The following is a 15,057-nucleotide window of genomic DNA, read 5'->3' as shown; positions in this document are numbered from 1 at the left end:
AGAGAATGATAACTAAAGTTTAACTCAGGAAAGTGTAAAGTAATGAAATTAGGTGAAGAGAGCAGGAGGCTGAACATAAGGTATCATCTGAGATGTGAAATTCTGCAAACGTCAAATAGTGAAAAAGATCTGGGGGTTGATATCACATAGAACCTGTTCCCCAGAAGTCTACGTGAAAAGGATATCATCAGCGACATATGCTAGATTGGCCATCATAAGAACTGCCTTTATAAATTTGTGCAAGGTATCATTCAGAAACTCGTATACCACCTATGTCAAACCAATCATGGAGTATGCAGCTCCAGCCTGGAGCCCATATCTAGTTAAACACAAGGCAAATTTAGAGAAGATTTAGAGGTATGCCACCAGACTAGTACCAGAACGGAGAGGTATGAGCTATAAGGAAAGACTACGAGAACTAAATCTCATTTCCCTATAAGACAGAAGAGTAAGGTGAGACATAATTGCGGAAAATTTCTACATCATGTACAAACCCTAAAATAAAAGCCCTCATATATTGTTAATTTACATTAGTTAGTCATTTACATTAATTAGTCATCTACATTAGGTAGTCATTTTAGTTCTGATTATATTGGCCTATTATTTTCTGTGACTATGATAGATCGTTAGAGTACATGGAGACACCACCTACAAGGGTAAGCTTCATTATTATAACAATCTAAGTTCATGTGTAACCCCTGCACATATTTGTAGTCATCAGATATTACGGTATATGATATCCCCAGGTGAGTGTAACCACATGAGACAGTTGAGATGGCCACAACAGGACCACCCAAAGGTCATTAATCACTAGAGTTCACGTGTCCAAGGGTATCTGATGTGCGATGACCAGTCAAAACTACGGAAACAGCTGAAGCCAATATATACTTCAACTAACCATTAGTAGATTAATTTAACATCTTAGCTAAAATCTACAGTTTAATTACTGTAAGATTAAAATATGAATCTCCCAAAACGTGTGAAGGGAAGTTTACTGCTGTCATTAAATAATAAAATACAGTCCGCTTAGAATTGATATATTTAATCTCTTAAAATAATACTAAAATAAATCATAAGTTGGTTTCCAACAAAAATCACCACCTACAAAATTTTCAGAGGAATTGACAGGGTTGGCAAAGAAAACTATTTAGCACCGGTGGAACACGAACAAGGGAAAAGAGGTGGAAATTTTGTAGCCACATTAGCTACAGAGACATTATATTTTTTTCAGTGTCAGAAAGTTAACAAATGGAACGCATTAGGCAGTGATGGGGGAGGCAGACTTCATACACAGTTTGAATTGTAGATTTGATAGACCCAATAGGCTCCAGAATCTGTTCAGCAGTTGATTGACATTTGAGAGGGGAGACCAAAGAGCCGAAGCTCCACCCCCGCAAGCACAACTAGGTGAGTACAGATTTTACTTGTCTCCTGGACTGTTTCCAGATTAAGTGTACTGTCTGACTGGTCACTAAGCCACTTAGGTGGCCACAATAACTCTCCAGGGGTTAATAGGCCTTACGCCCTACACAAAGCCAAGGTATATGATTTTGATGGTAAATATTATTGGCTTTTTAGCTAAAGTAGAAAGAACTCACTCGAGCAGATCGTCGTGAGCCTTCCACATGCGTCTGAGGGGCGAGGTGGGAAAGTACCGCCACAGCTGAATGTCGTATTCACACTCATTTGCACAGGACATCATGGTGATGGCGGCCTTGATGATCCTCTGTCCCTCTTCGCTGCCCTCCAGGCATCCCACACGTTTGTTGAGAGCCACCAGGCACAGAGCTGAAGGGAAGATAAGAAAAATAATAAGAGGGAGATTATGGAAAAGGCAGAGTAACGAATGTGAGGAAAGTCTAATTAACACCAGATTTGTTTCCCGCTTAAAAATGTTTATCTATTTCAAACTTGTTAACAAATGTGTTTACTTCAGAAATGTTACTGGGTAGTTTGGGACTATTTTTACACGCTCTTGTTTCCACCAAAATAGAAAACACAGTGGAACCTGTTCACAAACATGACTACTGGGTCGTAACTTTATATTTTCAAAGAAATCTTATGCAGATTATAAACTGATCGCAGTTTGGATGCAAAATCAACAGATCTGTCAAGCCTCTGATGTACTTTCATGTAAGAAAATTTAGAAACAAAGTAAATTACAGAAATATTTAGGAATTGAAAACTAGTAAATCAAGACCTGACAGAATGAAACTTGGAAGAAAATCTAAGTGAAGTAAACCGGAATCAGTGTAAAAAAAAAACTTTTACCAGGCAGAGAAAGTAACTTATGACAGTAGTGTTTCCTTTATTGGATGAGGACAAGAAGCCTCACAATTATTCACACTCCTCATACTCTATTCAGAATAAAACGGAGACTTATTAGATAAAAAGAAGATAATAGATATTAGGTTTTTTTCTAAATTTGCTTCATCATTCATTTATATATTTGTTTAGTGTAAATACACGAAGATGCAATAAGTTGTGAAATATACGTATGATTGTGATTCAGTGGTCAATTCAGGCTAGGACAATAGCAGGCAAAGCATTTCGGGCAGGTCTTAAGCTAACAATTAAGTCATATATTAATTATTATTAATTATTATTATTAATTAATAATAATAATTGTGTTGTACCATAATTCGTTGTTGTACCATAATTCTTTGTTGTGTTGTACCATAATTCTGTTACTAGATAGCACTAGTAACAGAATTTCAGTAAACAAAATAACTCAGCATAAAATTATAAAATAAAATATAGTGATGAAGTTGTATTGTTACACTGTAATATACTGTGTGAGTGGGTAGCACAATATACTGTGTGAGTGGGTAGCACAATATACTGTGTGAGTGGTTAGCACAATATACTGTGTGTGTGGGTAACACAATATACTGTGTGAGTGGTGTAGCACAATATACTGTGTGAGTGGGTAGCACAATATACTGTGTGAGTGGTTAACACAATATACTGTGTGAGTGGGTAACACAATATACTGTGTGAGTGGTGTAGCACAATATACTGTGTGAGTGGGTAACACAATATACTGTGTGAGTGGTTAGCACAATATACTGTGTGTGTGGGTAACACAATATACTGTGTGAGTGGTGTAGCACAATATACTGTGTGAGTGGTGTAGCACAATATACTGTGTGTGTGGGTAACACAATATACTGTGTGAGTGGTGTAGCACAATATACTGTGTGAGTGGTTAGCACAATATACTGTGTGAGTGGGTAACACAATATACTGTGTGAGTGGTGTAGCACAATATACTGTGTGAGTGGTGTAGCACAATATACTGTGTGAGTGGTTAGCACAATATACTGTGTGAGTGGGTAACACAATATACTGTGTGAGTGGTGTAGCACAATATACTGTGTGAGTGGTGTAGCACAATATACTGTGTGAGTGGGTAACACAATATACTGTGTGAGTGGTGTAGCACAATATAGTGTGTGAGTGGGTAGCACAATATACTGTGTGAGTGGGTAGCACAATATACTGTGTGAGTGGTGTAGCACAATATACTGTGTGAGTGGTGTAGCACAATATACTGTGTGAGTGGTGTAGCACAATATACTGTGTGAGTGGGTAGCACAATATACTGTGTGAATGGGTAGCACAATATACTGTGTGAGTGGGTAGCACAATATACTGTGTGAGTGGCGTAGTACAATATACTCTGTGAGTGGGTAGCACAATATACTGTGTGAGTGAGTAACACAATTATGTAAAGCAACTAATGGGTCATCCTTTTGAATATATGGTAGGGAGTACCCGTCTCCCATTATCCATCTATTTGTATATCCTTCCATCTACTCATCCATATATCCATCAATCAATTCATCCATATATCCATCCATCCATTCAACTTTCTATCCATCTTTACCATCCATCTATAGATCTATCCACTAATCTATCAGCCTATCTATTCATCTATCGATGAACTAAATGCAAAATGTTAAGAGTTATCTATATATCTGGCAATCCACCCAGCTCACTATCCATATTCCTATCCAACTCCGTTTCTGTATCTTTTTCTGTCTCTCTAGGTTTCTGTCTCTGTCTCTTTCTGACTCTCTCAGTCTTTAACTCTGTCTATATCTCTGATGTCTCTGTCTATATCTATCATATCTCTGTCTGTACATCTCATGTCTATGTCAATATCTCTCATGTCTCTGTCTGTATCTATCATGTCTCTGTCTATATATCTCATGTCTCTGTCTATATATCTCATGTCTTTGTCTATATCTCTCAGGTCTCTGTCCATATCTCTCTTGCCACCGTCTATATCTCTCATATCTCTGTTTATATCTTTTGTCTCTTTCTGCCTGTCTGTCTCCTATGTCTGTCTCTGTCTCTCCGTATCTTTCTGACTCTGCCTCTGTCTCGGTTTTCTTCTCTGTTAGTTTATGTTTATGTATCTCTGTCTCTGTCTCTGTATCTGTCTGTTTCTTTCTTTCTTTCTTTCTTTCTTTCTTTCTTGCTGGCTGGCTGGCTGGCTGGCGCGCGCTCTCGCTCTCGCTTTCTCTCTCTCTCTCTCTCTCTCTCTCTCTCTCTCTCTCTCTCTCTCTCTCTCTCTCTCTCTCTCTCTCTCTCTCTCTCTCTCTCTCTCTCTCTCTCTCTCTTTCTCTCTCTCTCTCACACTCTCTCACTCTCTCACTCTCTCACTCTCTCACTCTCTCTCTCTCTCTCTCTCTCTCTCTCTCTCCCCCTATTTTTTCTGTGTCTGTCTACTCAGAAGTGTACAATACTACAAAATATTACAAAATAGTTCCCCCATTTACCTCGAGAAAGAGACATGGTTTTTAGAAACCATTGAACCTGTGGGAGGATCGTTTTTTTTTATCCTACAAGAGGCAAAAACTATAAACCATTATTCATAATTTTTTCCGTGATCAGTGAATAATGGTGCATATCACTATCAGAAAAATAGTTTGAAAAATTTGTTTTCGAAATATTGAGGAGTGTAGCGGGTGGGCAGAGATTTATATTGTTTTGGGTGTCTGAATGTGTTCCTGGCAAGTAGTTCTCGTTTGAATTCTGGCGATTATTAGAAGCCTGTCTTCATCCCGTACCGCACCCATTCCTCCTTCCGTGCATCTGTACTATAACTTTGGACAACAGACAGACAAACAAAACAAACAAACAGACATTCTCTTCTTTAGTATATTAGAGGGAGGGGGGATCCCTGGCATAGCCGGGGTCTGTCTCCTTTATAAGATCTATGCATCAATCTATATATATATATATATATATATATATATATATATATATATATATATATATATATATATATATATATATATATATATATATATATATATATATATATATATATATTAGTATATTTTGGTAGCAGTCTTTCCAGCAGTTTAGTAAATCGTCAGTTGTAGCCTCTGAATTTTGTCTGTAGGGATAACGTTTCTATTAACAATATCTTTCAGGACCCTTTCCTCCGTTTTATGAGCTGTGGAAAAGAAGTTCCTGTAAAATAGTCTAATAGGAGGTATAGGTGTTGTGTTAGTTGTCTCTTCAGAGGTTGCATGACGTTTCACTTTCCTTCTTATGATGTCTTCGACGAAACCATTGGAGAAGCCGTTGTTGACTAGGACCTGCCTTACCCTACAGAAATGTGCCTAAATGCCAACAGCGACTGCCCAGACAGGTACAAGAGGAGTGTTGTTAACGCTTATGTCGACCGTGCTCTCAGCCACAGCTCAGAATGGAAGCAAGTCGACGAAAACTCTGTAGGGTAAGGCAGGTCCTAGTCAACAACGGCTTCTCCAATGGTTTCGTCGAAGACATCATAAGAAGGAAAGTGAAACGTCATGCAACCTCTGAAGAGACAACTAACACAACACCTATACCTCCTATTAGACTATTTTACAGGAACTTCTTTTCCACAGCTCATAAAACGGAGGAAAGGGTCCTGAAAGATATTGTTAATAGAAACGTTATCCCTACAGACAAAATTCAGAGGCTACAACTGACGATTTACTATAAAACCAGAAAAAACGGCCAGCCTACTCATGAGAAACTCTCCAGACACAAAGCAGAACGCTTTAAAAGAGACCAACGTCGTCTATGCCTTCAAATGCCCTCTTGGGGACTGTAAGCTCCAAAAAACCCAGTATATAGGCAAGACAACAACATCTCTTTCTAGGCGAGTAACGATGCATAAGCAACAGGGCTCCATTAAGGAACATATAATCTCTTCCCACAACCAAACCATCGCCAGAGAAATCCTAGTAAACAACACAGAAATCATCGACAGATGCAGCGATAGCAGGCGGCTTGACGTCTGCGAGGCACTACACATCAAGAAGTCAACACCAGCAATCAACAGCCAATTAATGCACAACTATATTCTACCCACCTCAAGACTCCGCTCCAATATAGAAGCATCAAGAAATATGGACCAATAGACTTTCTACAATCACTTCCATTCAATACCCATTGTTTCGTGTTCTGTCTTGTGTTTAGGAATTTAATACCCTATTAATACCACCTCACTCCATCCACCTCACTCAAATGTAGATATAAACAAATCGAAGATGTGTAAGTTCTATTCAGTTGTGTATGTATAAACTAAAGTCTTTGAAAATGTAATAAGTTTTACGAAACGCGCTCAAGTGTCGCGTCAGACTTGAAATAAAAATGAATTTTGGAGAATTGATTTTTGAATTACCACCAACAGTGAAAAGAAACGTACGAAAGATCGAGAAAATTCGTGTTAGAATTATTAATCTTACTTTTTCGGTCATATTTAATAATATATATATATATATATATATATGCGAACAAGCCTGAATGGTCCCCAGGACCATTTTTTTCCATTTTGACCAGGAGTTTTCAGTTTGATATATATATATATATATATATATATATATATATATATATATATATATATATATATATATATAAATATATATATAAATATATATATATATATATATATATATATATATATATATATATATATATTTATATATATATATATATATATATATATATATATATATTTATTTATATATATATATATATATATATATATATATATATATTTATATATATATATATATATATATATATATATATATATATATATATTTATCTATCTATCGATCCACTCATCTAATCACCCATCTATCCAACCATCTATCCAACCATCTATCCAACCATCTATCTAATCATATATCTAACTATGCATCCATCCATCCATCCATCTATCCATCTATCTAACTTTTCATCCATTCATTTATCCATCCATCTATCCGTCTACTTATCCATCTATCTGTCCATCTCTCTGTTAATATCCTAAAATCCATCCATCTATTTATCCCATGTATCATTCATCAATCAATGTATAATTTTCATCAGTCCATTGTAACACCCATGACCTCCCCCCCTTAGAGGTCACACCCAGGGAAGCCTTCTCCAAGAGGTCAGCCCAGATGACCTCCGGATTATCTTTTATGTTGATTAAAAATTCCTGGGTTAGTCTTAGTCAGCATAGTTTCAAGTATGTAATATTTCATGATATTCTTGTCAAACATTGCAAGGGAATTAGACCCCAGATTCTTATGTGTAAACATCCTTGGATCTCCCCCTTTTGGCCAGGTCAGAGGTCAGTCACACATGTAATTAATGACTCCTCTCTTGAAGAGTGTATGGTGAATGTCAATGTCAAACAAGCTTATTTAAATATTTTTTAAGTGTTTATGCACGTGTGGCCCGATCCCCCCTAGCATGTCTGATCTAGGTAGCAACAGAAAGTCTCCCCCTCCCCCCTGTTGAGTTGTATATAGAGGTCCTGTAGGGACTTAGTAAGGGGAGAGTGCCGGACACCGGGGTCCAGAAAGGGCTGTGGAGAACATCGGGAGGTGACAGAGGGAGAGACAGAGGTCGTAAGGTAATGTGTGTGATCTCTGAGGTTTTGTTCCATGTCCAAATTTCTTAACTTTTTGCCAGTGTTAGAGTAGGATTTATAAGTGGTGATTAGCATAAGTTGGTATCTCAATAAACTCATGTTAAATTTCCCGTCTGTGTCAATTGTTGAATCCTCTTAGCCTTTTGGATATAGTGGCTGACAACCGTTTACATAATTGTTTGACATAATTAATGTCAGAGAAAGTACAAGTCAAGCAATGTTTCTTGCCACGTTGCTTGATATAGTCTCAATGGCCAAAGGCAGATGGTGGCAGCGTATTTAATCCTGTATTAGCATTTCCTTGTTGGCAGTGTACCTTTTAGTTCCGGTGTAACCATCATATGTCAGCTCATAACAGTGTTACCAAGTGCAACCTTTGGGGAAGTGTTACTCAGGATAAGTAGTGTTTACATTATTAGTTTAGTATCCATTATAGTGGTGTTCCATTATAGTGTGTTACATTTTAGAGTGGTGTTACACCATGTATCATTCATCAATCAATGTATCATTTATCAGTCCATGTATCATTCATCAATCAATGTATCATTCATCAATCCATGTATCATTCATCAATATATTCCATCCCGTATGAATTCATTCAGAGAGCGGCAGACAGCTTTGGAGACTTCGAATCTCCTGCCAGAGGGTTTCAGTGGGTTTCGACCTCCGGGAAGGAGCACGATGGACTGTCTCCTCAACTTGGTACATCAAATAATGTACGCTTATCGCCGAACGAGGGGTGCCTCTTGAAGCTTTCTTTGACATCCTGAATTCGTTTGACTCTGGATCACATCCTGCTGTCCTTCAGGTCTTGGCTAGCCTAGGACTCTCGGGTTACGTGATGAGGTGGTTTGAGAGCTATCTACAGGACCTCTCTTTTAGAGTGGCGGTGGGTGATCCCGCCTAGTCACCGACAGACAGACAGACAGGCAGACAGACAGACAGACAGACAGACAGACAGACAGACAGACAGACAGACAGACAGACAGACAGACTGACAGACATTATCTGTTACATTAAACATTGTATAGGTGGATATATTGCGAATATAAGCATAATTTCCCGTAGGGCATGCAGGGTTAAGAAAGACTAGGAATATTTAAAGTTAGTTTTGAATCAAATTACCATGTTTGAATATCTTGTTATTTAGATTATTCCCTATTTTTGGATATTTAATATTTTTAGAAAAAAACCGCATTTTTCAAACTTCTTTACCTACGTTATCCAGATACTATCTGTGTACGTGAAAGTTAAACGGCTAAAAATGATATTTGAGCTGATAAAACATGAACATAATAAAGGAGCCAGGATGGTGTAAGAGAGGCCGCCAGTACTCACACTCAAGCGCCCACTTGAAGAGCTCGTCCATGAACTCTCCAGGAAGCTCGTTCTTGTCGTCCCGCAGTCCGCCACATCTGTTGGGAGAGTCGAGAGGTAAATATACCTCTGCCCAGTTAGCAACATCAGAGACAGCTATATGGATGGACTGTAACATTGCAAGATAGAATTTATCCCCCTCCTTCCATGGCGAGAGACGCAGTAAGGTAAATGTTGCAGAAAGCCTCATCCCCCCCCCCCCTCCCCTCCCTGATGAGAGACGCGGTAAAATGTTGCAGGGAAGCCTCGCATACCAACACCTGCCAGTTTGGTGGTCTCTGACTACACTAAGATGTCACGAAGGTTTCAACACCCGAGCCCTGATAGCTGAGATGAGGGGTGACGTGTCAGGGGGAAGCAGGAGAGGGTGACGTGTCAGGGAAGCAGGCCGGGGAGACGTGTCAGGGAAGCAGGCCGGGGTGATGTGTCAGGGAAGCAGGCCGGGGAGATGTGTCAGGGAAGCAGGCCGGGGTGACGTGTCAGGGAAGCAGGCCGGGGTGGCGTGTCAGGGAAGCAGGCCGGGGAGATGTGTCAGGGAAGCAGGCCGGGGTGACGTGTCAGGGAAGCAGGCCGGGGTGGCGTGTCAGGGAAGCAGGCCGGGGAGATGTGTCAGGGAAGCAGGCCGGGGTGACGTGTCAGGGAAGCAGGCCGGGGTGATGTGTCAGGGAAGCAGGCCGGGGTGACGTGTCAGGGAAGCAGGCCGGTGTGTCGTGTCAGGGAAGCAGGCCGGGGTGACGTGTCAGGGAAGCAGGCCGGGGTGACGTGTCAGGGAAGCAGGCCGGGGTGACGTGTCAGGGAAGCAGGCCGGGGTGACGTGTCAGGGAAGCAGGCCGGGGTGACGTGTCAGGGAAGCAGGCCGGGGAGACGTGTCAGGGAAGCAGGCCGGGGTGACGTGTCAGGGAAGCAGGCCGGGGTGACGTGTCAGGGAAGCAGGCCGGGGTGACGTGTCAGGGAAGCAGGCCGGGGTGACGTGTCAGGGAAGCAGGCCGGGGTGACGTGTCAGGGAAGCAGGCCGGTGAGACGTGTCAGGGAAGCAGGCCGGGGTGACGTGTCAGGGAAGCAGGCCGGGGAGACGTGTCAGGGAAGCAGGCCGGGGAGATGTGTCAGGGAAGCAGGCCGGGGTGACGTGTCAGGGAAGCAGGCCGGGGTGACGTGTCAGGGAAGCAGGCCGGGGTGACGTGTCAGGGAAGCAGGCCGGGGTGATGTGTCAGGGAAGCAGGCCGGGGTGACGTGTCAGGGAAACAGGCCGGGGTGACGTGTCAGGGAAGCAGGCCGGGGTGATGTGTCAGGGAAGCAGGCCGGGGTGACGTGTCAGGGAAGCAGGCCGGGGTGACGTGTCAGGGAAGCAGGCCGGGGTGACGTGTCAGGGAAGCAGGCCGGGGTGACGTGTCAGGGAAGCAGGCCGGAGTGACGTGTCAGGGAAGCAGGCCGGGGAGATGTGTCAGGGAAGCAGGCCGGGGAGACGTGTCAGGGAAGCAGGCCGGGGTGATGTGTCAGGGAAGAAGGCCGGGGAGATGTGTCAGGGAAGCAGGCCGGGGTGACGTGTCAGGGAAGCAGGCCGGGGTGACGTGTCAGGGAAGCAGGCCGGGGAGATGTGTCAGGGAAGCAGGCCGGGGTGACGTGTCAGGGAAGCAGGCCGGAGTGACGTGTCAGGGAAGCAGGCCGGGGAGATGTGTCAGGGAAGCAGGCCGGGGAGACGTGTCAGGGAAGCAGGCCGGGGTGATGTGTCAGGGAAGAAGGCCGGGGAGATGTGTCAGGGAAGCAGGCCGGGGTGACGTGTCAGGGAAGCAGGCCGGGGTGACGTGTCAGGGAAGCAGGCCGGGGAGATGTGTCAGGGAAGCAGGCCGGGGTGACGTGTCAGGGAAGCAGGCCGGGGTGACGTGTCAGGGAAGCAGGCCGGGGAGATGTGTCAGGGAAGCAGGCCGGGGTGACGTGTCAGGGAAGCAGGCCAGGGTGATGTGTCAGGGAAGCAGACCGGGGTGACGTGTCAGGGAAGCAGGCCGGGGTGACGTGTCAGGGAAGCAGGCCGGGGAGATGTGTCAGGGAAGCAGGCCGGGGTGACGTGTCAGGGAAGCAGGCCGGGGTGATGTGTCAGGGAAGCAGGCCGGGGAGACGTGTCAGGGAAGCAGGCCGGGGAGAAGTGTCAGGGAAGCAGGCCGGGGAGATGTGTCAGAGCAGCAGGCCGGGGAGATGTGTCAGGGAAGCAGGCCGGGGAGACGTGTCAGGGAAGCAGGCCGGGGAGATGTGTCAGGGAAGCAGGCCGGGGAGATGTGTCAGGGAAGCTGGCCGGGGTGACGTGTCAGGGAAGCAGGCCGGGGAGATGTGTCAGGGAAGCAGGCCGGGGAGACGTGTCAGGGAAGCAGGCCGGGGAGATGTGTCAGGGAAGCAGGCCGGGGAGATGTATCAGAGAAGCAGGCCGGGGAGATGTGTCAGGGAAGCAGGCCGGGGAGACGTGTCAGGGAAGCAGGCCGGGGAGATGTGTCAGGGAAGCAGGCCGGGGAGATGTGTCAGGGAAGCAGGCCGGGGAGATGTGTCAGGGAAGCAGGCCGGGGTGACGTGTCAGGGATCAAGCAGGAAGAAATATTTGGTTACCAACCACTGCCAGGGAACAGAGTGGTGTTGAAATTTGAAAACAATGTGGCGTTTTCAGAGTTTCTTAAGAAGTATGATGATGAAATTTTAAGTTTACCTAATGGGAAAGGATCTGTACAAGTGATTAATTTGAGCAAAACGTTTACATACGTTTCTGTGAGGGATGCACCATTTGAAATGTTGAATAGAACTATTATACACATACTGGAACAATATGGGAATGTGGAAAATGTTCGTTTTAATAAATATACCTATGGACCAGGGAAAGGGTGTTTTAATGGAACACGAACAGTAAAGATGGAACTTCACCGTAATATTCCTTCATCAATGTCAGTAGCAGGTCATTATATTAAATTTATATACAATGGCCAAATGCAAACTTGTTTTAAGTGTGGGCGTACTGGTCACATGGCTGCTGCCTGCCAGGTGGAGGCATCAGAACGGATCAACTTTTTTTCATAAACATGACTTTCCGCCATTAATAGAGGATAGTGTATCAGGAAATGAACCCACTGTTGTAACTACTGTAGTTCCAGGTGAGGTAGATGAAGTAACCCACAACTCTGTAAGTGAAACGTCTGTGGGAGTGACTCCCAGTGCGAATGAGGCCGGTGAAGGTAACTTAGATCAGAACGATGAAGGAAATGCAGACAAGGAGGGTACAGATGCCACTGCTCAGGACGCTTTACCGGTTGTTGGTCACCCTGGTGAGGGTGAGGTAAGTCTGGACAATATACATGTGGACGCCCATAACATAGGCGCTGACGCTGCGAAGAGCTGCGATGCTGACGTTGGTGCTGACCTTGGTGAGGTGACTATGGAACAAGTAATTGGTTGTCAACTGGATGTAGAGGATGACACCATGGAGGATAGTGATGTAGAAATGTCTGTGCAGAGGGCAACCCCACCCTCTTCAGTAAGGTATGATAGAAAGGGTAAGGGTAGTGTGAAGGCTGGGGGGTGTGAAGGCTATGGGTGTGAAGGCTGGTTCTGTAACCAGTCATGTGAAGAAACGTGGAAAAAAATTTACTCGGAGTATTGATCTGGTACGTATGAAGGACTGTGCCGCTAAATTAAAAGTCTCTGAAAAAATTGAGCAGGTTGTTGCCGTTGAAGTTCACCGTGACCAAGGCCCCGAAGAGTCACCGAAACGTAGCGAGGGCACAGTACAACCGTTGAGTGGGGATCATGGTAAAGAGAACAGTGATAAGGCATGGTGGGATCTTGTGGAACATGAACAGTATTGAGACGCGAGTGCAAATATTAAACTTAGATTTCGAAAAGGGAAAGATGACACTAAGATAGTGTCAAGTGAGATAATGATGGATAAAGAGTAATTTTGCTTTCTCTCAAAATTACATTCGGGAAGCCTATTAATTTTAATTGTGATACTTTGAACATTAATGGGCTCAATTGTAGAAATAAACAGTTGCAGCTGTTATCATTGTTTAAATATCATAATTTGGATGTACTTTTCGTGCAAGAACACAATGTACAAGATGTTAAGAAACTTGATGTGCTGCTTGATTACTTTGAAATATTAATAAATCCAACGAACTTGTTGAAAGGTGGTACGATGATTTTGATTGCTAAGCGAGCCCACATCAAGGTTCTTAATTAATACTGAAATGGATGATAATGGTAATGTTTTATATGCGAGGATTTCCTTTTTTGACACAATAATTCCTCTGGTTAATGTGTATGCTCCCTCTGGCACCCGCAGGAAGAAAGAGAGGGAGGACTTGTTCTCTAACGAGTTATTGTATTTTTTCAGAAATGATACGCGTAACGTTATTTTTGGTGGCGACTTTAATTGTTTCACTTCTATGAGAGAGTGTAGCATTTAGTCGAACGCATGCGTATCTCCTGCTTTAACTACACTTTTGAAATGTATTGGTCTCAATGATGCAAATAGCATTAACGGAGGTGTATATGAATACATATATGTTCGCCAGAATTATGGTTCTAGGCTTGACAGAATATATATGCACACATTACATGACAAAATTAGTTCTTGCAGTACTGTTACGGTCAGCTGTTCAGATCACTGTATGGTTGTGGTGAAGCTTGTTATTGACGATCAGGTTAAAGTGGGGACAGGGTCATGGAAGCTCAATTGCAGTCTGTTGCAGAGTAGAGATGTAATTGATAATTTTCAAGTATTGTGGGAACATCTGGTTGGGCAAAAACATAAGTTCAGATGTCTGTTGGAGTGGTGGGACATGTGTAAAGTTGCATGCAAAAGTTTCTTTGTGAAAGTGTCCAAAAGAAAGGCTGCTGAAAAATATGGTCTGTTAAACTTTTTCCAACACAGACAAAAACAACTTTATGTAAAGGTCAATATGGGATTATACAAGTATGAAGAAATTACCATTTTAAAAGACAGAATTAACAAATTGAGGGATGAAATATCTGAAGGAGTCAATGTTCGCCTCCAGATTAATGATAGGATGTATGGTGAAAAACTCTCTCCTAATTAAGTAAAGTCAAGAATAACAAGGGTACAGCACTTGTGACTAGTATTAAAGCAGGTGATGGGACGGATATGACAAATACGGATGGGATTGTAAGTTATGTTCGAGGTGAATTAGAGAAATTGTACAAAAAAGTGAACGTAGACCAAGGTATGCGGAAGTATTTCCTTGGAAAATGTACACGGGTTTTAACCCAGGATGACAACACGTCATTATTGGCAGATGTAGATAAGCAGGAAGTGTGGAGTGTGGTCAGGAGTTTAAAGAAAGGCAAATCACTTGGCTGTGATGGGTTCCCGGCGGAATTTTATTTCTATCTATGGGATGTCATTGGTAAAGACTTTGTACAAGTGGTGCAGTATAGCATACAGTACAGGAAGCTTAGCATATCGCAATCTCATGGGATTATTAAGATGATACCTAAAACGGGTGATTTGCATATTCTAAAGAACTGGAGGCCACTTTCCCTACTAAACCAGGATTATAAAATAGTATCGAAACTGTTGGCAAATAGACTTAGGATTGCAATGGATAAAATTATATCAAAGGAACAGTTTTGTGGTGTGCCTGGAAGATCCATAATCAATTGTAATAAAGTAATTAGGGATGTTGTGTATTATGTGTCTGAGAATAATGTTCCTTCCTCCATGATAAACCTCGACTGGTCGAAAGCCTTTGACC

The 15,057-nt window shown here is 42.8% G+C and overlaps 1 protein-coding gene across 6 annotated transcripts in view; it reads right to left on the bottom strand.

The window, feature by feature from the left end:
• Positions 1 to 15,057, bottom strand: part of LOC138370361 (probable cytochrome P450 49a1) — a 150,180-nt gene that overhangs the window by 48,438 nt on the left and 86,685 nt on the right. For all 6 annotated transcript variants that reach the window (XM_069334717.1, XM_069334718.1, XM_069334716.1 and 3 more), the window contains 2 exons: positions 9,272 to 9,348; positions 1,599 to 1,788 (listed from right to left, as the gene is read on the bottom strand). In XM_069334717.1, coding sequence (XP_069190818.1) covers positions 1,599 to 1,788; positions 9,272 to 9,348 — 267 coding nt within the window. The remainder of the gene's footprint in view (positions 1 to 1,598; positions 1,789 to 9,271; positions 9,349 to 15,057) is intronic.

Source organism: Procambarus clarkii, chromosome 31 (assembly GCF_040958095.1).
Source record: "Procambarus clarkii isolate CNS0578487 chromosome 31, FALCON_Pclarkii_2.0, whole genome shotgun sequence".
Taxonomy (NCBI): domain Eukaryota; kingdom Metazoa; phylum Arthropoda; class Malacostraca; order Decapoda; family Cambaridae; genus Procambarus; species Procambarus clarkii.
The sequence above is the reverse complement of the archived record's forward strand: the minus strand, read 5'-3'. Positions and strand labels throughout refer to the sequence as shown.